Source organism: Chaetodon auriga, chromosome 18 (assembly GCF_051107435.1).
Source record: "Chaetodon auriga isolate fChaAug3 chromosome 18, fChaAug3.hap1, whole genome shotgun sequence".
Lineage (NCBI taxonomy): Eukaryota > Metazoa > Chordata > Actinopteri > Chaetodontiformes > Chaetodontidae > Chaetodon > Chaetodon auriga.
The window spans coordinates 4,370,005-4,392,037 of record NC_135091.1 but is presented as its reverse complement, the minus strand read 5'-3'; the positions used below and the strand labels follow the sequence as shown (position 1 = coordinate 4,392,037).

At 45.6% G+C, this 22,033-nt stretch overlaps 1 protein-coding gene across 1 annotated transcript; it reads left to right on the top strand.

The window, feature by feature from the left end:
* Nucleotides 1–606: 606 nt before the first annotated feature.
* On the top strand, nt 607–21,711 carry LOC143336511 (dihydropyrimidinase-related protein 5-like). Its single transcript, XM_076756734.1, has 14 exons — nt 607–1,179; nt 8,756–8,870; nt 10,076–10,225; nt 15,195–15,353; nt 16,420–16,599; nt 16,736–16,804; nt 17,121–17,165; nt 17,263–17,338; nt 17,430–17,586; nt 17,666–17,807; nt 17,935–18,077; nt 18,185–18,392; nt 19,116–19,299; nt 19,400–21,711. The coding sequence occupies exons 2-14, from the start codon at nt 8,760–8,762 to the stop codon at nt 19,483–19,485; spliced, it is 1,710 nt and encodes a 569-aa protein (XP_076612849.1). The 5' UTR covers nt 607–1,179; nt 8,756–8,759; the 3' UTR covers nt 19,486–21,711.
* Nucleotides 21,712–22,033: the final 322 nt, after the last annotated feature.

The window sequence follows — 22,033 nt, the reverse complement described above, 5'->3', positions numbered from 1 at the left end:
AGCAGCAGCAGCAGAAAATGCAGCTGTTTTCCATCAGGGTGAGAGCTTCCTGATGTTTTCATCCCTTCACAAAGTTGAATGCAATAGTTTATGCAAAGTTAGTGGAGGATGCATTAATATGTTTTAATCTGCTGAGGGACAGTTTCATATCAATTTTCTGTAACTTGCAGAATAGATGATTGTAAATCCTCTCAAACTGATTATGTTTACTCTGGAGAGTTTTAAATGTCTTCTCAGGAGAGCTTCGGCAACTCTTACTGATATGGGCTCATTTGAGACATTGGAGAGTCTGTGTTGCAGGATTTCAGGATTTATTTATTACTTAAACTAAAGGATAAGATTTTTATTGAACCCTTTTGGAAATCCACGTTACTGCAACAGAAGTGGTAAACAAAGATGTAAGAAAATAGATAACTATTTAAATGAAATCAATACAATAGCATTACATGGCATCAAATTAAAAATACACCTCAGACTAAGATTAAATGATACGTATAGTACTTATGTGAAGAAATAATGAGTCAAGTACTGTAATTCTTATTGAGGGAGTAGAGAGGCTTGTTAGAGTATTACAGCTGTTTTAAACATGTTTTTACTGCAGCTGATAAAACAATGTGACCACAAGGTCCAATAGGAGTTGTTATTATATATTAGCGTTGTATATATTAATAATTACATACTGATCAACTTCATCTGTTTAGGCTGCGGAAGGACTTTGTGATAATATAGCTTTGTCAACCACTGCTTCAAAGAAACTGACTCAAATATACGGTATTTATCACAATAATACAATTTCTCCTCAGACACAACAACTGTTTCAATGGCTTGATTACATTTAGTCATTGAACACTGCAGGAAAGCCGTTGGATTATCGTATCATCAGGTGATAATAATTTATTATAATGAGATAATAATAATTTCCGACAGCATTTGAAGGCAGCACGTGTCTCCGGAGGCTGGAGGCGCGCCCCTGTCTACTGAGACCCCTTCTCCAGCTCCTATTGGTCTGTTTTTCTGTTGCTCAGGTTCGAGCGGCTCTTGATTGGCTGCTGCCGGACTGTCGGCATCGAAGCATCTGCGGCTCGCGCTGTGCCAGCTGTCCTCGCGCACTCGGCTGGTGCTGGGCAGTAGAGAGAGGCGCCTGCTGAGGAGGATCTGGGAACCTGGAAAAAAAAAAGGGTAAGAGGCCAAAAAATGTTAGGAAAAAAAAAGATGTCAGGGTCTCTTTTTCTGCCTGACAAGAATGGAGGAAATTCGTCATTAATTTTATTATTTATACCGTTAAAAATCTTTATATATCAGTTAAATCTCGTCTAACGTTGATACCCGCAGCGTTCAAATGATAATGTTTTTTCCCACTTTAACATTAATGTTAGCTTAAAATCACAGCTTTCTGTGCCTTATTTTAGATTTCCAATTACCCAGTGATGTGATTATTCGTGCATATTTAAATGGGAAATCAATCAATGCGTACGTTTTTTTAATTAAAATGTCCGAATTTCACATAAATCCGGAGAAAATTTGAAGACTAGCAGTCGTATGTTGTAAGATAACGTCGTGTGCCTTTCGGCGACGAGATCTGCGTGTGTGTGTGTGTGTGTGTGTGTGTGTGTGTGTGTGTGTGGATTTGGCGTGCCATCAGTGCAATAAGGCTGTGTGTGTGTGTGTGTGTGTGTGTGTGTGTGTGTGTGTGTGTGTGTGTGTTTGTTTGTTTGTGTGTTGGTCGTTATGTAAGTCCGTCATTCGTTTATAGGCTATTCTCTGTTCTACCGAATATATTGAGTCACAGTGATGATGAAGAGGAAGGTCTGGAGTCGTCATGCATACAAACGAGCCCGCTGGTGTGTGTGTGTGTGTGTGTGCGCGCGCGCCCGCCGTCATCGTGTGCGTGTGTGTGTAGCTGAGAACATCATGCGAACAGGTGATTTGATCTCCTGTTTCACCTCCTTTTCTCTTGGATTATGTTTGAAGGGTTTTACATGCGGACCGGCTCTGGTTTTGTGGATGGGGGGGGGGGGGGTCTTCATCATTTGGTTTAAGGATCCTTAAGGGTGCTTGAAGGGGCTCGAGGGGTCCTCAGTGCAGCACAATGAATTGAATACATTAGAAAGCATCCTAATGAGATGATGTAACCTGTTTGTCTACACACGCTGTTTTCCATCAGCGCTGCTTCTATTCTGCTGTGATCAAATGTGATTAATCCTCTTTTTTGATGAGCTGCAGGATCTTTAAGTCTGTAAATGTCAAAATAAAAATGGATGCACAACGTTACGAAGCAGACAAGGAAGCTAATCCTCACATTTGAGAGGCTGTGATTAGAAAATACTTTGATTCGCTGATTTGATAAATGGGCAGCAGGTCGATCTAATGAGCAGGAGGGTTTCTGGGAACCTTTCTGGTCCTTCTGGGTCGAGATCGCATGTTGTCATCTTTTTGGGTGTCCACCCACAGTCCAGAGACGTGCAGGTTAGGCTGCTGTGACTGTGACAGCCCTGTATTTGTTGCTGTGAGGGCTGAAATCAATGAGAAAGAAATGGCTAGTTTATGTTGCTCAGGCCTGCTTTGCTTGAGCTGCGCGTCATTTGACCGCGTCTGACGGCAAAGTTATTAACAGCTGTTCTGAATGGCCAGCGCTCACAGGCGGGATCAGAAGCCCCCTGTCATAGACAAGGGCGATACCCGACGAATCCTGCGGGTGGAGGTGAGGGTGCACGCTTTCAGACTGTCCTCGAAGGCATCCATGGTGGCTCACTCACATGTGAAAAGTGATTGAGTTTAAGGTGAAAGTTGAAACCCCGGATACTCTCTCGCCTCGGCTCACCTGGTCAAACGACCTGCTGGTGGCACAGAGGGAAAGGTCAAAGGTCAGTGCTTCGGTCGGCCTGACCCAGAGGAGGGTCAGAGGTGAGAAGAGGAAGAGATGGATTGATGAGAAGATGAATGTTTTTCACACAAGCGTACGATGACGTGGTGATGAGGGTGCGTGTGAAGAGACAGAGATGTCTCTAATCCTGAGCGCTGGCCTGGTTCGTTATGTGACGCTGTTGTTTCTGTCTGTTTGTCTGTGTGTGATTCACTGATGGCTTATTCATCCATGAACCTCCAGTAGCACCCACAACTCTTCAAACCTCATCCTGCACGCGTGTGCGTGTGTGTGTGCGTGTGTGTGTGTGTGTGTGTGTGTGTGTGTGTGTGTGTGTGTGTGTGCACGCCGTTGTGTTTAAAGTCTATTTTTGTCTCCAATCGGTTGTAAAGTTGTCCCATGCACATTTGTTCTGGCTTTTTAAATAGATCTGCTGTTCGCGCACACACACACACACACACACACACACACACACATATTGACTCGCGCACTGTACACCGCCGCTTCCTGTGGCGATTACGCTCTCGATCAAGCAGGAGTCAGCAGCTGTCTGTCATGCATCCACACAAACACACACAAACACACACACACACACACACACACACACACACACACACACACACACACACACACACACACACACACGTAGCCTGCACTTGGCCAGAAACAGACATGTGAGGATGTCAGCAGCTCGTCTGTCACACTGAAGCTGTTTTTTAAACACGCACCGCGAGCTGCAGCTTTAATCTTCATCCCGCCTTTTGTTTCGCCTCTGACTGCTTCTCTGCTTCTGCTGACGCCGTTTAGACGTGTTTGTAATTCGTTAGTGGTTCGCTGATTTTATGTGGAGGTGCTATATGATGGAAATAACTGCTTTGAAGCGTTGAAATGAAGCTCAAGATGTGAGTTTCCTTAGAAGATTATCTGATGCAACTTCAGCCAGCTAAAGGCAAACAGCACCAAATGAAAACACAGGGGCGACTCGGGTTAAAGAAAGCTGATTTCTCTTGAACTTTAATTAATTTTAGCCTTTTTATTCCCTTTTTTGTGCCACACTTAGAGCTGCAATGATTAATTGATTAGTTGTCAACTATTAAATTAATCACTAACTGTTTTGATGATCAATTGAACCATCAAATTCTCTGATTCCAGCCTCTTAAATCTGGATATTTTCTGGATTCTTTACTCTTTGCTGAACTGAATATCTTATTGTCATCGTCAGAGAGCATGTTGGTGTTTCATTCATGACAGTAACACAGCAGAAATCATCTCATCCTCAATGAAGGAATCAGAATGTCTTTTCTTGGACAGCTTTGATGCAGAAACAGCTCACACTTGAACGATCAGCGTGCAGGTTTCACAATGCAAACTGTGAAATGGCTGCATGTCTGGCATGACCGCGTTATGAGAACGTGTGTGTGTGCGTGTGTGACATTGTGACAGTGTGACTTTGGGAGTCTAGACTAAATCTGCCTGCTGCTCCTCATTCATTATTAATTAACACCCCATTAAAATACAGTCTGCATGCAGAGGGGAGAGAAGTCAGGGTGTGTCTCGGTGTGTGTGTGTGTGTGTGTGTGTGGCATTGTTGTGGTTTGGCTGTATGTCGCCCTGTTTCTGACTGTCTGTCTGTTATACCTGCGATGACACAGCAGAAAGTGAACACACACACACGCACAAACACACACATGCACACAGTAGACAGTAGTAGAGAATGAGTGCATGCAGTTAGTGAGGCCGCAGACCCTGAACTGTGCAGGTGCAGCGTCACTCTTCATCCATCTGAGGTGAAAAATCACTTTTGGATGAATCAGAAATCACCAGTGTTACGTTTCACGGACGCACTCGGCGGTCGTGCAGCAGTAAGACACACCAAGTCGACTCAGAGAAGCAGCCGTGACGAAGAGCGACGGTCCGCTCCTCACGTCACAGCACCTCCTAACGCCTCAGTTTGTCTTATGTCCTGTAGTGTCTCCTCCGTCACCTCATGTCACATCTCGCCTCAAGTCGACTCACATCACTTCAAGTTGGCCCAGTTCTTCAGTGAACAGCCTGTTTCTCATCCAGAAGACTCTCTGAAAGGACAAACAGGACTTCTTTCTATCGAAGAAAATAAGGTGAAATCGGGGAAATCACCGATTCACACGGCTGCTTAGCCAGTCAGACAGCTCAGAGTGTGTGTGATGCTGGTTTATCGTGCTGCACCAAACCTGCGGTCGCTGGTCGACCACATGCAGCAGACGCGATGATTTTTACGCTTCCTTCCTTTGTGCAGCTCGAGGGCTCGCTGTGAGTATTGAAGGTGTCACTGTCCACAGCGTCACTTATATAAGTTGACTTTAATTTCCTGGGACTTTACAGTCCTCGCAGACGCACAAAGCTCCCAGTGTCCAGCGCAGAGGTCTGTCCAGTCAGCGTTCCCAGTCCCACACGCAGCCAGTCAGCTGTGTGGGTTTGGATGGAGCGGACTGGAAAACAGTGACAACAGCAGCTCCAGCCTTCACATATCAGTGACAGAGACTCAGACATCACTGTCTCACCGTCCTTACTGTTACTGGATCTGAGATCCTCCACTGCTTCCAGTCTGCAGTCAGTGACTGGTGGATGTGTCATCTGGTGTCTGGACAGTGACAGTCCAGTCCACTCCTCTTAGCTGCATCAGTAACACCTAAATCCTGCATCCAGAAGACTTTCTGCAGCTTTTGATAGCAAAATTAAGCTGAGGTATTTCACAGCGATTGTGTGAAATGTTTCCCTTTCTTTAGCATTTTAAGCTACATCAGAGCTCTTGGAAAAGGTTGTTTACCATCGTCAACAAAGAAAACCGTTTTACTACTCTGATTGGCCTGACGGGGGCACTACAGTTAAAGAGCAGGAGGTTCAGCTTTCGTTTGAAATCACTCAAACGAGGGACGGAAAGCAGGTTTTAATATCACTGTGCTGATATTTTAACTTCAGCTTGACAAGTCGGTCTTGGTGTTTTGTATGCTTCACCATAACATGACATGCAGTGTGTGTGTGTGTGTGTGTGTGTGTGTGTGTGTGTGTGTGTGTGTGTGTGTGTGTCTTTGTGGGCTTTTCCACTGAAAGCACTCCAATTCCAATCTCCTGGGAGACCAGTCCTTTATTGTGGCTGCCAGGCCTTCAGGGCTCCACTTTCCATGCTGCTCCTCTCCTCCCCTCCTCCCCTCCTCCCCTCCTCCCCTCTGCCCTCTCCATCACCATGTTTACCTCCATCACGTTATCTTTCATCTCTACATCATCCCCTTCTCCTCTTCCTCCATCACTGGACTCGTCTCATGTCATTGTCACCGTTATTCCGCTCCATCTCTCTTTTCCTCCATCTCTTCGTCACCCCCTCGTTCTCCGTCAGCTCGGTTGGAGTCTGACCTGGTGCCAAACGATTTCTGTTTCGTGCTGAAGCAACAGGATCATGGAATGCCTCAGAGCAAAGCCACACAGTGCAGATATATTAATATTCTCCTCTTTAATAATGGTGTATTTCAGAAAATCTACTCTGACCAACAGGAAAACCAAACCTAACCTTTCGTCACCTCTTTGGCCCAGTTTAGCCTCATCTGGTTGGGGTGCAAACTTCAGGCTCCAGCTTATTTCTTTCCTCCCCTCATTATTCAGTTTTTCTGTTCTCTTTCTTCTCCTGTCGCTCCCCTCCTCTCTCTCCTCTTCCTCTCTCTATTCTCCTCCATCTCTTTGAGTTGATTCTGTGTGACTGGGAGGCCATTGTATCCTGCCATCAAACACATTGCGTACAGCCATCCATGCAGAATACACATGCACACAGAGGGATGTTTGGAGAAGAGCCTCTCCGTTTGTTGGTCCCATTTGATCTGAACAAGCTGCCTTTTCTTTCTCAGTAATCATCACATCCTGGATACAAACTGTCTTAAAACTGACTCTTTGTTATTGTAATTATAAAGTAATTCTTTTAAAAATGAAACATCAGGAAGCTGCGTTCAGGAGGATTTCACAAACTGAGTGCAACATGTACTGTAACTAACACAACCTGAAATTATCATCGCCAGAAGTAATCATTATCTGCGGTGAAGTGGGGGGCAGGGACGAGAAATGCTCTCGGACACCACCGGGCGTTCGTTTGGAAAGTGCTCATTCTGCAACATGGAGTGGAAATGCTTGAAATGAGGTTAATTACGTCCGTGTTTCTAAACCAAAGAGCCTGCATGCTCAGTAACACTCACCTGGCTTTACATGTTTGTAGGAAGGAGGACAGCATTTACTTATATTATTGATCAATCATGCAGCCAGTCCTCTCACTGGAAGAGCTGGAACAAGAGCACGTTTGAAATAAATGACTTAAACAATTCATTGACTGTCAAACTGTTGTTATTAGTTTCCTGTTGATCGATTAACTGACGAGTCGTTTCAGCTCCAGACAGCTCTGTCCATTAGATCATTAGATCACTGCTTGCTGCCTGCCGTGTGGCTGCACTTCTGAGAGCACGCTTCGATGTGATTCTGTGTGTGTGTGTGTGTGTGTGTGTGTGTGTCTGTGTGTGTGTCAGACCAAAACATGGCAGCAAAGTTTTTTCTGTTCATTCAGCTTGATTCTGTTTTTATTATCAAGCTCTGTGATTCTGACTGTTTTCTGCGTTGTGGAAGTCATTGGGCCCTCATGTTGTATGTTAGCTGCTAAGTTAGCAGCCAAATACTTAAAGCTGCACAAGTTCTACGTCACCACCCGCCCTCTGCTGCACTCATGCCCTGCCTCCAAGCCCCTTCTCCCTGCGGCATCCAGGGAGGAGGGGCTCCAACCAGTAACGTTAGCCTTAGCATCGGAAACAAGCTAACTCTGCCCAGCCGCTACATCACAGTCGCTAACATACCGTACGCGCTGTGGAGTGTTACTGTAACAATCACCTTATTAGCCTCGTGGTTACTTGTTGTCTTAGCCGTACATGCTGTTGTTGGCAGCGGCGGTGTGGGCGGAGTCTCCTTCGCGGGTGGCTGTTGCTCCACCATAGCTTTCACTCGCCTCCTGACGCCGCTCACAGAGCGGTTTGACTGAGCGGCAGCCGGCAGCATGAGCGGAGTGAGGGGGCGGTTCACAGCGTGTGTGAGCAGTGATTGACAGATGTCAGACACTCCCTCAGACACTCCTGATTGGCTGTTTTGTGTCGGGTGCGGTGGATTCTTGCAAATGGCAGTAGGAGCAGTAGGTGGGACCGATGGAGCCGTTCACAGACGACATGTTTCATGTTCTGCTGTCTGGGCATACGGACAGTTTTAGCAAAAAATGACTTTTATACAAGTTACCTACTGCAGCTTTGAAGAAGCCTTCATTCTCCATCAGTCCATGCAGGCCTCTGCAAATCTGTCATGTCCATTCAGCTGCTTTAATAGATTTGTAAATTATAGATCCTCTGCTCACCTTTTAATATTTCATAGACTGAGCTGGCACACTAAAAGCTTGGAGGACGTTTTCTTTTACCCGAGATAAAAAGACAGAATATGTGTCAGAAACCTTGACTCAGCAGAAAATGCAGTATAAGCAGGCTGATGTCGGATGATTGTCTCCTGTCCACCGCTTTGTCGCAGGCTGATGTTTAGATATCAAATAATAATTCTGTGTCATGGCTGGAACTGTTCTTGCTGTAATTTCGATCCGTCGCCATTTAAACAGCACCAATTTTTAAGGCTCAATCTGTGCACAGTGTTGTGGGGGGAGTGTTCAGGGCTGTGGGAGTGAGTGGTTTCCAGTTGAGCTGCCACTCCAACACGCCAGATGAGTCATACAGCAGCGCTTTCCCATTTGTTCAACGGCAGAAGCTGCCTGTGCAGAACAGCATCAACATCATGGTCTACGTCTTTCTCGTGTAACGTTGATGTTAAACGCCTTTTTTGCTGCTCTTGTAGGACTATGGCTGCCAACATGGGGTCGATGCGTATCCTCATCAAAGGAGGGAAGGTGGTCAACGATGACTTCACCCAGGAAGCAGACGTGTACATCGAGAACGGCATAATTCAGCAGGTAGACCACATTTACACACACACACACACTGTTCAGAGTTCATGCATCCTCACTACAATCCCACACACATTAAAACATGTGCTTCACCGTTTGTTTCCCTTCATGCGTCTGTCAAGCATACATACACACACACACACACACACACACACACACACACACACACACACACACACTTTGACCCACACACTGACTGTCCAGTGTGTCCCCAGCTGTTACTGTGACTCATTCCACAGTAATACAACATGGAGAGGATGAAGCGCTCGGTGAACTCTGTGACCGCTCTTGATGATAGTGAAGGCTATAATTAGCTTGCAGTGTTGTCATGGAAGTAAGCGTTGGCTCTTGTGAGGAGGATGCATTTGACTGAGACACCTGGAAAGCTCAGCCGTACTTCTCTTAAAACACTCCTTATTTCCACCGCTAATGAGAGGATCAGGTCAGTGGACGAGGGTCTATATGTCACCATGAAATGGTCCCTTAGTTTTGAATGATGCTATAACTGAAACAATGATTTAAACATGGTTTAAGGAATCATTTTGAGGTTCAACCTCACTGCGAGATGTCACTAAAACACTGGTCCTTAAAGATGTGTCTGATGGTGAGGTCTACTGCATCGCCTAATCCACTCTTTACATCAGAAAACTTTTGCTTTTGGTTAAGAAGAGCTCATTGAAACATGCTGTATGTACTGGTGTCAACTGTCAAGCCAACTGACAGAACACCAGGAGCCATGTTAGCAACTCTGTGAGGCTTAAAGCTAATGCTAGTGTCAGCATGCTAACATGCACACAGTGACAATGCTGTCACGCTGATGCTACGCGGGGATAACGTTTACCATGTTCACCATCTTGGATTGATGTAAGTGTCGTGTTATGTTATGAGGATTGATCCTGAGGAGGTGATCAATGTGTGTAACCGATTTCATGGCACTCCATCCAATAGGAAGAGATATTACGGTCTGGACCAAACCTAAAAATGTGAATTGAACTCTCACTCTGGTATAATTTTGCATGTAAAGCCTCTTTCCTGACCAAAGAACCTTTGATTTGCTCTCTTTGATACGACCGTTCAGCATCTGTTCACAGTTTAATAGACTGCATTAAAAGCACAGTAATCCAGGCACCAGTGTCTTTTGTAGCCCTTCATAGTCAGTACATGCAGGTGTACAGGTGTGTAACCTGTGTGCGCGTGTGTCCTCCCGGCAGGTTGGAAAGGAGCTGATGATACCGGGCGGTGCGAAGGTGATTGACGCCTCTGGAAAGCTGGTGTTGCCGGGCGGAATAGACACCAGCGTTCATCTGCAGGAGACTTTCATGAACGCAAGCATTCAAGATGACTTCTACAGTGGGACCAAGGTACACACACACACACACACACACACACACACACACACACACACACACACACACACACACACAGAGGACTGTGTTATGACTGGGCTCTGATTAAGCACATTTAGAGGCAGCTGCCACACGCTGACACACCTTCTCTCGCTCTCTACACACAAATCTTCGCCCTGCTTTCAGTTTCATCCATTGGTCAGCGCTAATGACCACACGTGCTCTCGGCCCGGTCCTGCAGGAAGTAAATCCAAACAGCTGTCACAAGTTTGAACTCTCACACACAGCTGCTCAAGTCTCCTTACTGCATTTATTGGTTCAGTTCTTGTGGATGCTCTGCATTTTCTTCACTAATCCCCCGAGACCCAGAGCAGCGAGGACGAGTTGATAATTAGGAGACTTAAAAATTCAGAGAGGGAGTGTGATTGTGGCCTGCAGCAGGGTGTGCTGGGGGATGTTGTTGTTCTTGTTCCTGACAGTTTTTTAAGTCAGGGGCATCAGCTGTGTGTGAGGGCGTGGCAGTCGTTGTTCGTAATGTTGAAATCCAGTTTTTGTCTAAACAGATAGCGATCATTTAGGACCGATGCTCCTTCCTGTGATTATAATCTGCTCGGTGAATTACGACGAGCGATTCGTCACGTTTAACGAGCGATCGCTGCGCCGCGGGGTCTCCAGAGGACGAGGGACTTTACTTTAATTGGAGAGGATGCTGAGTGCCTGAAGAGCGCTTGGGTTTCAGTTTTGTAAAGCCAAGAGGAGAAGTGCTGGCTAAGATTTCCGTTCTGTCATCTTGAGATTCGTATAAGCGAAGTCGGGCGGTTTGATACAAGATGCATAAACTCCAGCATATTTTGTTCCTTTCAGGAGGATAATGAGATGAAATTATGAAGGTGCTTGTTGTATTGTTTTGTTTTTTTTTGACATCCATCCGCAGTCCTGCATGTTTGCTTTCTGTCTGTTCAGTGCTTTTACTGACCTGTACTCCAGGTAGACCCACTGCTGGTCGGAGAAGCCTCTCTTTTGTCTTTCCTCCTCCTCCTCCTCCTCCTCCTCCTCCTGCTCCTCTGACAGTGCGTGTGGGGGGTTTTCTGATAGATGATATTAACTGCAGGTCATTTCATGCTGCGTCTCAGTGAAATGAGGTCTGAGTCCAGTGGAATGTGGACTGAAGTGGGGTGAGAGGAATTTGGTGTGGGGGGGCTGGGGGGGGGGTCGAATCAACCATATGCCAGCTTTACCCCCGCACCCCCCCGATCTCCAGCTCCTACCCACTGACCTCACTGCCATGGCAACTAACCCCCTCTCTTAGTGTGGAAATCAGATGTAGCGAATGTGTGTGTGTGTGTGTGTGTGTGTGCAGGCATTCTGTGATAGTATTGTGTGGCCTCTATGGTGACTGCGTTAGCGTGGCCCTCCTCATCCTCCTCCCTCCCTCTCAGGGTTTTGGAACAGTCTGCTCCCTCTCACGCTTCCCCTCCTTCCTCCTCTCTTCCCTCCCCACTGTTTCCTCTGCTTCACCCCCTTCCGCCTCACCCACTACCCCCCCCAGTACAGGCTCACAGCAGCCAACCACCAGCACCCACAGACTGAATGCAGTGTTCTGTACGTTCACTGCGCTCACGTCAGTTTGATCCCCTCTCACTGTGATCCACAGTCAGACCCAGAGCACTGGATCAGATCGGGACAAATACTCCTCTGAAATTAGCGGACGGCTCTGTGTCTGTCCCAGCAGACACTGCAGAGATCTTTTTAATGTCTCTGCAGGCAGGGAGAGGAGGCAGAGGGAGGAGAGGAGGAGGAGGAGGAGGAGGAGGGGATGAAAGAAGGTGAGGTGTGCAGCTGTGATGTGAGGTATGAGAGGTGCTGATAGAGGCTGATCACAGAGCTGCAGTGGTAATCAGTCTGACACTGATGGACTCCTCCAGAGTCCAGCATGCAGAGATCCTCTCATCCTCTCAGATCAGCCATGTCTCCCTGTCTCTCCCCCTCTTTCACACAGTAAATGTCCTTTTTTTATACTCACTTGATCTAATGTCTGTGTTGTCATTGGTCACTTCGATCCTTCGATCATTGAACTGTAAAACTTTTATTTTCACTGCTGACAGAAAACCTCGGCTGCAGCTACTTGATTTCTTGATTTCAATGAATCATTTGCAACTGATGTTTATTATCATCACTGATTAATCCACCAGTTATTTTCCCAGTTCATCAATAGTTGTATCAATAGTTTGATCAATAAAATGTCAGGAAACTGTCACAACTGGCAGTAGTTATTAATTTCCTTTTAACGGACAGATTGAATATTTGACTAATAATAATAATAATAACAGTTTAATATCCCCAAAGGTTTCGATTCACAGTGACATAGAACAGATTGGGAGTTTGGGAGTTTGGTAGTTTCGTACTCGTCGTCTTCTGCTTATCTGGGTCTGAGTCACGGGGGCAGCAGTCCTGGGATCCTGCTGAGGGATCCCGAGGCGTTCCCAGGCCGGCAGAGAGACGTAATCCCTCCAGCGTGTCCTGGGTCGGCCCCGAGGTCTCCTCCCTGATGGGCATCCAGGACGCATCCTCACCCGATAAATGATTGTTATTGAACAGTTTTCTGTCCATACGATCCCACACTGATTGTCCGTTTGGTTGTTGAAGCAGGGATTTAAGTGCATGCTTCACGTTCTGCTGCCAGCGCCTACACATTATCTTCACAGCGGGGGGTTGGGGATCTTTGATGGACGGGGGGATTCACATTAAAAGGCTGTTTGGGGTTTATGTGTCACATCCACTTTAGCTCTGCTGTCAAGGACCAGTAATATGTTTAAGGAACCAAAGGGGGGGGGGGTCAGTATGTCGGGTTTACTGCGGCTTGTTAGATTAAAACAAGTGGGGTTGATGCGATGGTGTCGTGTCTTATCACAGGATAACCAGTCTGCTCCCAGAATCAGCCGTGTAGAAACATTTCCTCCATTTTTATTTGTTTAACACGGTGACGCCAAAGTCTGTTTCATTACACAATAAATCTATTTAACCATCACTGCAGCTGCATGGTAAATCGGTCAGATATGGTATTTTTGTCATTTTTCAATCTTGACTTAAAAAAATAAAACCGTGTGGCTGCGAACAAAAGTCGTCTGCTCACAAACCTGTGTGATGATGCGTTCGGGTGAAAAGGTGAACGAAGGAATAAAAAGTGTTTTTACAAATGAAATGTCTGAAAACTGCCTGGTCGGTCTGGTTTCTACGCCGAGGAAGATGAGAGGTTTCATCAGTATCACCACCGTTTCATCAGAGCAGTCGCGGATTACAAACGACCTGCCTGTCGCTGACGATGACGTCTCAGATCTCTTCAGCTGGAATTTAGAATCTAAAATTAGAAGTTTGTTCGGTGCCGCTTAAAAAAGAGGAAACAGACGTTTGATCCTGCAGACTGAGTCTTTGTTCCTGAAAAGAAAAGTTTCCTACTGGCACCACACACACCCACACACACACACACACACACACACGCACACACACACACACACACACACACACACACACACATGCACACGGTTCTCTCGTGCACAGCTCTTCGGTTTAGTTTCTTTCTCCTTTTCTGCTCTCACAGTCCACTGGCACTAGATTTTAATTAGGGCCATGCAGCCAGACAGTGTAAATCCCAGAATCCCTAGCTGTATCCATGACACGCACACACGCACACACACACACACACACACACACACACACACACACACACACACACACACACACACGCACACACACTGACAGTGATAAATGACATTACACTTCTCGTATGCATGGATCTTAGATGCTGACGCTGCAGATGATTCGGCCTTGTTACTATGGTGATGGGTAGCCTGATAGCTCATTGGCCGGTGGAGTTGTCACTCAAAAGCAGATGGCCCCGCCCCTGTCTACGACTCGTCTGGAGTCTGGAGAAACGACTCCTCGCTGACACAGAAATCAGAGTTATCTTCACATTGGGTCACATTTTATTCAGACTAGCTTAGAAAAGATGGAGAGCCAGTGCTGCTGTGACGGTGAACGCCTGGTTTGGTTTTTAACTGAATTAAATTATACTGAAGGAAGTCTGTGAGGTGCAGGCAGAGGATGTGTCACCGTCCATGTTTTTATCTCTCCGTTCATTTCCTGTTTCATAAATGATCATTGCCTGTTTTCCCATCACTCCTCGGTGTAATATCCTAGTTCGACTCTGTCAGAGGATATTGGATGAGCGACTGTCAGTGCAGTTTTGGATGAAGAGGAGGAGGAGGCGGAGGAGGAGGAGGAGGAGAGATAGGCATGGCTGAGCAGTATCTGTTGTCATGGCTACACCAAAGTGCATTCACCGTTCAGCCAACTGAGACGAAGTCACTGCAGACCGCTGCCTTCGCTCCATCAGTTTTCCAGCCTGTCGTCCTCTTCCTTCCTTCCTTCCTTCCTTCCTTCCTTCCTTCCTTCCTTCCTCTCTCTCTTCTCTGTAACTTTCTCCACTCATTTCCTGTCACATCCTCCTCATATTTTTGTAAAAAACAGGCATCCGATTCCAAAAAATTCTGTTTTTTTTACAGTCAGCAGAACATTAGTGGGAGTGGCATCTTCTGGTAACACATGTATGACACAAAAAATGTAAATTAATTGCACACTGAATAGCAGAAGAAAGAAAAGTGCTACAAGTTCACCTTCATCTCTGAGGCTTTCTGGCCAGTAACTGGTCATTAGTGAACTTAAAGGTGTTGCTTGTCAGTAGCCAGTCAGTCTTTGTGCATCAGTCTTTCTTCGGCTCGTAACAAGGAGACCTCATGATGATGAGAAAGAGTCCATCAGGACGGACTGTTGCTCATTGTCACCAGGACAAACAGTGTCTATGTGCTTTACAGTGGGATCATTGTTCTCCTTTCTAATCAGTCTCTGTTTTCTCCTCCTCCCTTTTACTCTCTCCCTCCTTCCTTCCTTCCTAACTCACCTCTCCTCGCCCCCTCACCTCACCCAGGCGGCTCTCATGGGTGGCACCACCATGGTGATGGCTCTGGTCCTGCCTGAACAACACTGCTCCCTGCTGGACGCCTATGAGAACTGCCGAGCTCTGGCCGACGCCAAGGTGTGCTGCGACTACGCTCTGCACGTCGGCGTGACCTGGTGGGGACCGAAGGTAAGAGCAGTGGACCAGAGGACTGCCTGGAAACACTTTCATTTACATCTCCATCTTTTCAAGCCGGACATCATTCTTTGCTGTTTTGCGCCACAAGCCTTTATTCTCCCTGAATGAATAATAAAGCAGCCAAAGTGTTTTTATTTATGGGTCAAATGTGTGATGACCTAGATTAAACCTTTCATGAAGTAGGTTAACTCACATGCTCACTGGGCACATTAAGCAGATCCTATGAGTCAACATGCCTCATTCAGCCTTTGGCTTTAATGTCTGCGCTGTATCATCTGCTGACTTTGTGCATGTGCCACATCGTATTTTACATATTAATGCCACATTGTCTAAAATCTGGCAGTTTATAACGTCCTTGTAATATCATGATATGATGGCAACTAAGGCTGCAACTGAGGATTATTGGCATTATGAATTAATCTGCCAGGTTATTCATGATTTACTGATCAATCGTTTGGTCTATTAAACACCAGAAGATACTTTAGCCCAGAGCCCAAAATGATGTTTTCAGATGTCAGATCAACAATACCAAACCCAAAGAAGTCTTACAGCACCTGAGCAGCTGAGGCTTATTTAGTTTGCAGCTCTGGTTTGTGCATCCTTCCTGATGACGGTGTGGTTCGTGTGTGCCGCATCAAGTTGGTTCAAAGGTACAATGACCGTTCAAATGAACGAGTATTTCTCTTCATTTGAATTTTGATGACCCCTTTTGCAGCGGTGTAGTCGGAGTGTTTTCCCTGCTGAACACCAGACTTTCTGTTTACTGCATTTTGATTGATTTGAATGGATTTTCCTTTGTGCTGAATATCTCTGTGGGACTGTGATATTCACAGATGTGAATGCAATGTGATCTCATTCTGGCTGCTCTCCAAGCTCATTTCATGCCCCATATAACACACACACACACACACTCACACACACACACAGAAAACTAACACACAGTTTCTCTTTCTCTATGCACACATTCACATTGGCCAATACTTTCTCAGTCCTCAAATGTGATTGGCTACCAGAATCTATTCGCATTCTTGATCCCCGACCTTTGTCCTGCGATCAGGTGCGTAACGAGATGGAGACCCTGGTGAGGGAGCATGGAGTGAACTCCTTCCAGATGTTCATGGCCTACAAAGACATGATGATGCTGAGGGACTCTGAGCTCTACCAGACTCTGCAGACCTGCAAGGACATCGGGGCCATCGCACGCGTCCACGCTGAGAACGGCGAGCTGGTGGCGGAGGTGCACGTCCCACAAGCACTCAAATTTAAATTTTTTTAAATATTAAAGAAATAATTAAAAATGTAGTCTTATGTTGAAGTGTATGTGTGTGTGTGTGTGTGTGTGTGTGTGTGTGTGTGTGTGTGTGTCCTGTTAGAGTGCTAAAGAGGCTCTGGATTTGGGCATCAGTGGACCAGAGGGCATTGAGATCAGCCGACCAGAAGAGGTAAATTTCGCTTTTGGATATTCTTATTTATTTATTTATTTATTTATTTATCCCCTTTTTGTGTTCTTAAAATGTTGATATTAAAACATAAATGTAAGGGTAGGTTATTGTTTTCATCACAATGACAGAACTTCCAGCTTTCCTCTCGAGTTGGTCTGCAGTAGAATGTTCCTGTAAAGATAAATAAGCTGACTATGACGCGCACATATTGCAGTGTCCTTGGATAGAAGGTCGTGATAAAAACCTGAAGTATAAACGTCTGTTGGGTCCTTTTAAACGTCTCATTTTGTGATTCTGTCTGTCTTTTTGTCCGCAGCTGGAGTCTGAGGCTACTCACAGAGCTGTCACCATCGCCAACAGGGTAAACAGACACAAAACCACATTTTAACATCCTGCCTGTGTGCAGGTGGGCTTCTGCACGTTATTCAGAAATGTACTGGATGCACTTGTGATTGCAGGCTCGCTGCCCGATCTACCTGGTGAATGTGTCCAGTATGTCTGCCGGAGACATGATTGCTGCTGCTAAGATGCAAGGTGGGCTGCTGTAAAATCAGATTGTGACAGCGGCGGTGATATAAAGTACATGAAGGTGATCCACTTTCCTCTTTGTTTCCTGTCTGTGCAGGTAAGGTGGTCCACGCAGAGACTACAGTAGCTCACGCCGTGCTGAATGGGATGCATTATTACCACCAGGACTGGGCTCACGCTGCCGCCCACGTCATCGTTCCTCCTCTCCGCCTCGACCCCAACACGCCCAGCTACCTCATGGGCCTGCTGGGCAAGTATGTGCTCCATAAAGATATAAATGTACTAGAGTTGAAAAAAAAGTGCCCTTCAAATACATGTACGTCCTGTTTGCAGCGACACTCTGAGCGTTGTGGCGTCGGAGCATCGTCCGTTTAGCACCAAGCAGAGAGCTCTGGGCAAGGAGGACTTCACAAAGATCCCTCATGGAGTGGCTGGAGTCCAGGACAGGATGAGTGTCATCTGGGAGAGGGGAGTGGTACGTACACACACGAACACACAGACACACACACAAACCTGCATACAAGTCAGTGTGTATTTACAGTATCTTTATGTATTGGTTATGTATTATAAATGTCACTTTTTTAATGCACCTGTGCCTGCAGGTTACAGGAAAAATGGATGAGAATCGTTTTGTGGCAGTGACGAGCTCTAACGCTGCAAAGATTTACAACCTGTACCCACGCAAGGGTCGTATCATCCCCGGGGCCGACGCTGATGTGGTGGTCTGGGACCCGGACGCGACGAGGTGCGCAGTTACATTTAAATGAAGACGTGACTCGCCATCACGGGTTCATCGTCATCGGTGTCTGATGTAGTGAACACGCTGATGCTGAATGGCTGCTCTGTCTGCAGGACCATCTCTGTGAGCACTCAGGTGCAGGGCGGGGACTTCAACCTGTACGAGGGGGTGCGCTGCCACGGCGTCCCCCTGGTCACCATCAGTCGAGGACGTTTGGTGTGTGAGAACGGCGTGTTCATGTGCGCCGAGGGCTCCGGAAAGTTCTACCCGCAGCGCACCTTCCCTGACTACCTCTACAAGAAGATGGTGCAGAGAGAAAAGGTTTGCTGGCTTTCGCTCATTCACACGGAAGTTTCTCTAAATGTGACGCCGTTCTGTCAGTAAACCAGGGCTGACGCTGAGTCAGCCGACAGCCACCCTGCTGCAAACACACCCATCATACTGTGTCTAACGGCACTGATTTGACAGACTATATCAAGGATTTAATGCTCTCGCTCTCTCTGTGCGCTGACGCTGTTTTTCTGCTGCTGCTGTCTGCAAAAACCTCTGCTGGGTTTTAGATACACACTAGTTTATACTGCTAACGTATGGGAATAACTCTTCTATGCTTCCTGAATTTATGTGGCGGGTATCAAGTTGAGTTATTTATATATATATCCCGGAAGCATCTCTCTTAAGATTGTTGTGTATAAAGAATCGAGTGCTGCAGGGATGGCAGATTTTTGTAGGCCAAGCCGGAAATTTAGCATCACCCTGGTTCCCTTCACCTAAAGACAGTAGGATTTTTCCATTGGATTTTGGATTATTGTATAAAATAAGATCTGGAATCTAGGAGCTAAATTTGTTGTCATCTCCATTTGCAACTTAAGATCAGAGTGTTGTTGACAGAACCATGTATCTGTTATTTAACACCCCCCCCAGCCAAGAACACCAGATGACAGACTTTGTGCTCATGTTCTCAAAAGTTTATGAGAAATTTCCGATTTTATTTTAACTTTTCATGATAGTCCAAGTCCAAGATTCTTTGCTTTTCACCTGTTTCAGAGTCAGAGTCATAAAGGGGTTGACAGGGATCCCTACTCCGGTGATGTGGCCAAGGTAGCAAACGCTATGAAGAAGGAGCTCGGTTTGGGCCCCATAGACGGAGATACATCCAGCAAAGGGCAGCAAGGTGCTCGGGTGCACCAGGGAGTCCGAGACCTCCACGAGTCCTCCTTCAGCCTCTCAGGTAGGCTGACATTAAACTAAGAACAGCGGGTTGTTCAGTAAAAGCCCTCGATGACTGTATTTGTGGTGAAGCTGAAGGAGGAATTGCTTTTTTCTCTCAGGGTCTCAGGTTGACGACCACATCCCGAAGAGGTCCTCGGCTCGGATCCTGGCCCCTCCCGGCGGTCGCTCCAGTGGTATCTGGTAATCGCTGGTGCCGGAGCTTCAACCGTCCGACCCTCCTTGTTTTGTATGATTCTGAGCAACCAGGAAAACTGCACTGATTTTCAATCACAAGATTAAAGTTAAGAAGGGAAAATAAATTCAAGCACGTGTGTGTGATCGGTGAAAACGTAACTGATGATCAGTGATCTGCCAAAGTGACTTTCACAAAGCTAATTTGTGTCTTAATTGAAGCGACTGACCTGATTAATTACAAAAGAGTGAAGGGCTTTCTGTGACTTTAAAGTGTTTTGCCAAATTCAAGCTGATCATACTAACATTGATTGAGTCTGCTCATTATCACCCTGCTCGGATCCCGTGGACAAACTAAACTAACTGTGAAAGATCAAAACCAGTACAGTTTTTGATGGTTTCAGCTGATGTGATGTCGACCGAATTATTTAAAAAAATTGTTGAACTGGATTCAGTGAAATATCTATTCTACCCCTGTCACACACACACACACACACACAGACACAGACGTACAGTACACTGTAGACACCATAGCTTTAGACTCATATGAAGATGTGTGTGGATTCTGTTTGTGATTTAACACCTGCTGTGCTCGGCTTCCTGCCGCTCTGTGGGTTCCTCTAACAGTGTTTTTATTTCCACTGGATGAACTGTGCTGTGTGGTGGTGAAATCCAACTGCTTCGAACACCGTGCACTCTCTAAGTAGTCAGACTCGACCCTATCCATCCTTATATTTTCACTGCCTCTGACTGAAACGACACTCACACATCCCCGAAACATCCCTGCCTCACCTGCACTGTAGCAGGTCTAGACTGACTTACAGAAGTCTACAACCTGTGGGCTGACCTGGGCTTTTAAATCTGGTCCCACACCAGCTAAATGTAGGTACTTCTGTCATGGAAACATATCTATAGACCTTGCAAAGTGCTAGAAGACTGAAGAGAAGTCAGTTTTGCTTCTCAAAGGGAGGATGAAGAGAATGTGATTTAAAGGGGATAACAAGAAGGAAAAGCTTTCTGTGACTGTGCTACTGATAATACAGGACACAAGAGACATACTGATGTAATTTGCATCCATGAAGCTGAATGCAGTGCCTTCTCATTCACCGGAGATTAGAGCCTTCTGAGTGAAAACAGGAGCTGTTGGACTTCTGAAAGCACCAGGGGTCTCGTTTATCAAAATGTGCGTAAAGCAAGCTGTAAATCTGCTCATAGGAAAGGTTTAAGTCAATTCAAAATAAGGCTCATTTACATAAAGAAAAGGTGATAAATTATCAAAAAGTGTGTCTTTAAGCTTATTGCAACCTGCAACCTTCCTGTTTTCCATTGTTCTCGACCACTCCGGCTCCAAATGACAGACAGACAAAGTTAGCAACTAGCCAGCGAAGAAAATTGAACATTTATCAGCTGAAGAGCCAGAATTTTATAAGCAGAATGAGCATATGAGAGAGTTCAGCAATAGACCATTAGATTCAAATCAAACTCACCTGTAAGAACTGGATCCTGTGTATAACTGTCCAATAGTAGGTCATGTGTATCTAATTTGGCAAGTGGTTTATCTGTGATTACGCTCGTTGATAAGTGAGGCCCCGGATTGTGCACGGAGGGCCCAGAAAGTAAGAAATGAAATCATGTTGTTGAGTTTCAGTAGCATCTCATAGACGGCGCGTTGAAAGCAAACTTCCTATTTATCGGGAAATAAAAAGGGATCGATATTAGAGCAGTGTCTCCACAAAGCAGGAAGACTGAGCCGCACAGGCTGAAGAAAACCACTGACCCGCTCACCTCCTGACCACGTCTCATTCCTGCCTAGCAGTATTATATTTATACGTCACCATGTCTTCTTGTCTGTGAACTATATATTTAGGATGTTTGTTTTGTTTTTGTTTCTGTTTTTGTTTTTTTTTTGTTTTTTTTGTAGTTGAAGGACTAAATGTGCCAATGTGAATCACCCACACCACACCCACACCCATGCATGAAGAGCACCACATGGAGACGGAGACGTGAACTCTCTCCTGAAAGCCACAGGCTCACAACTGGTGCTGTTTTTTACAATTACCTACAACGGTGTTACTTTATTGTTGGATGGTTTTGTTGTTTTGAAGGCACTGTGACTGATCAGTGGCTCCGTGTGTTTGTAGATCCTCATTGTGTTTGACAGTTAACCTGTTGAATCTGTAAGTGGCTGCTTGTTTCTTACCACAAAAGTAATGGTGAAAGAATAAAGTGAGAAAAATGACATCTTGATTCTTCCTGTGCGTCACCTGATGTTCCTAAAATGCCGAGGTCCTTGAGTAATTCCATTTTATGCTACTTTTAATTTCTTAGAGGGAAATATTGTACTTTTTATTCCACTGCATTTATTTGACAGCTTTAGTTACCTGCTACTTTGCCAATTAAAATGAATACAAAATGTAAATCAACAAGTAAATAAATAATTATGTAATTTGATGGACTTAGCTACCCGGCCATATATAAAGTAGTTAAAATTAACTAAACTACCTGCAACACTGAGGTGATGAACAAATTAATGCATCAATAATTATAATCACTAATATATT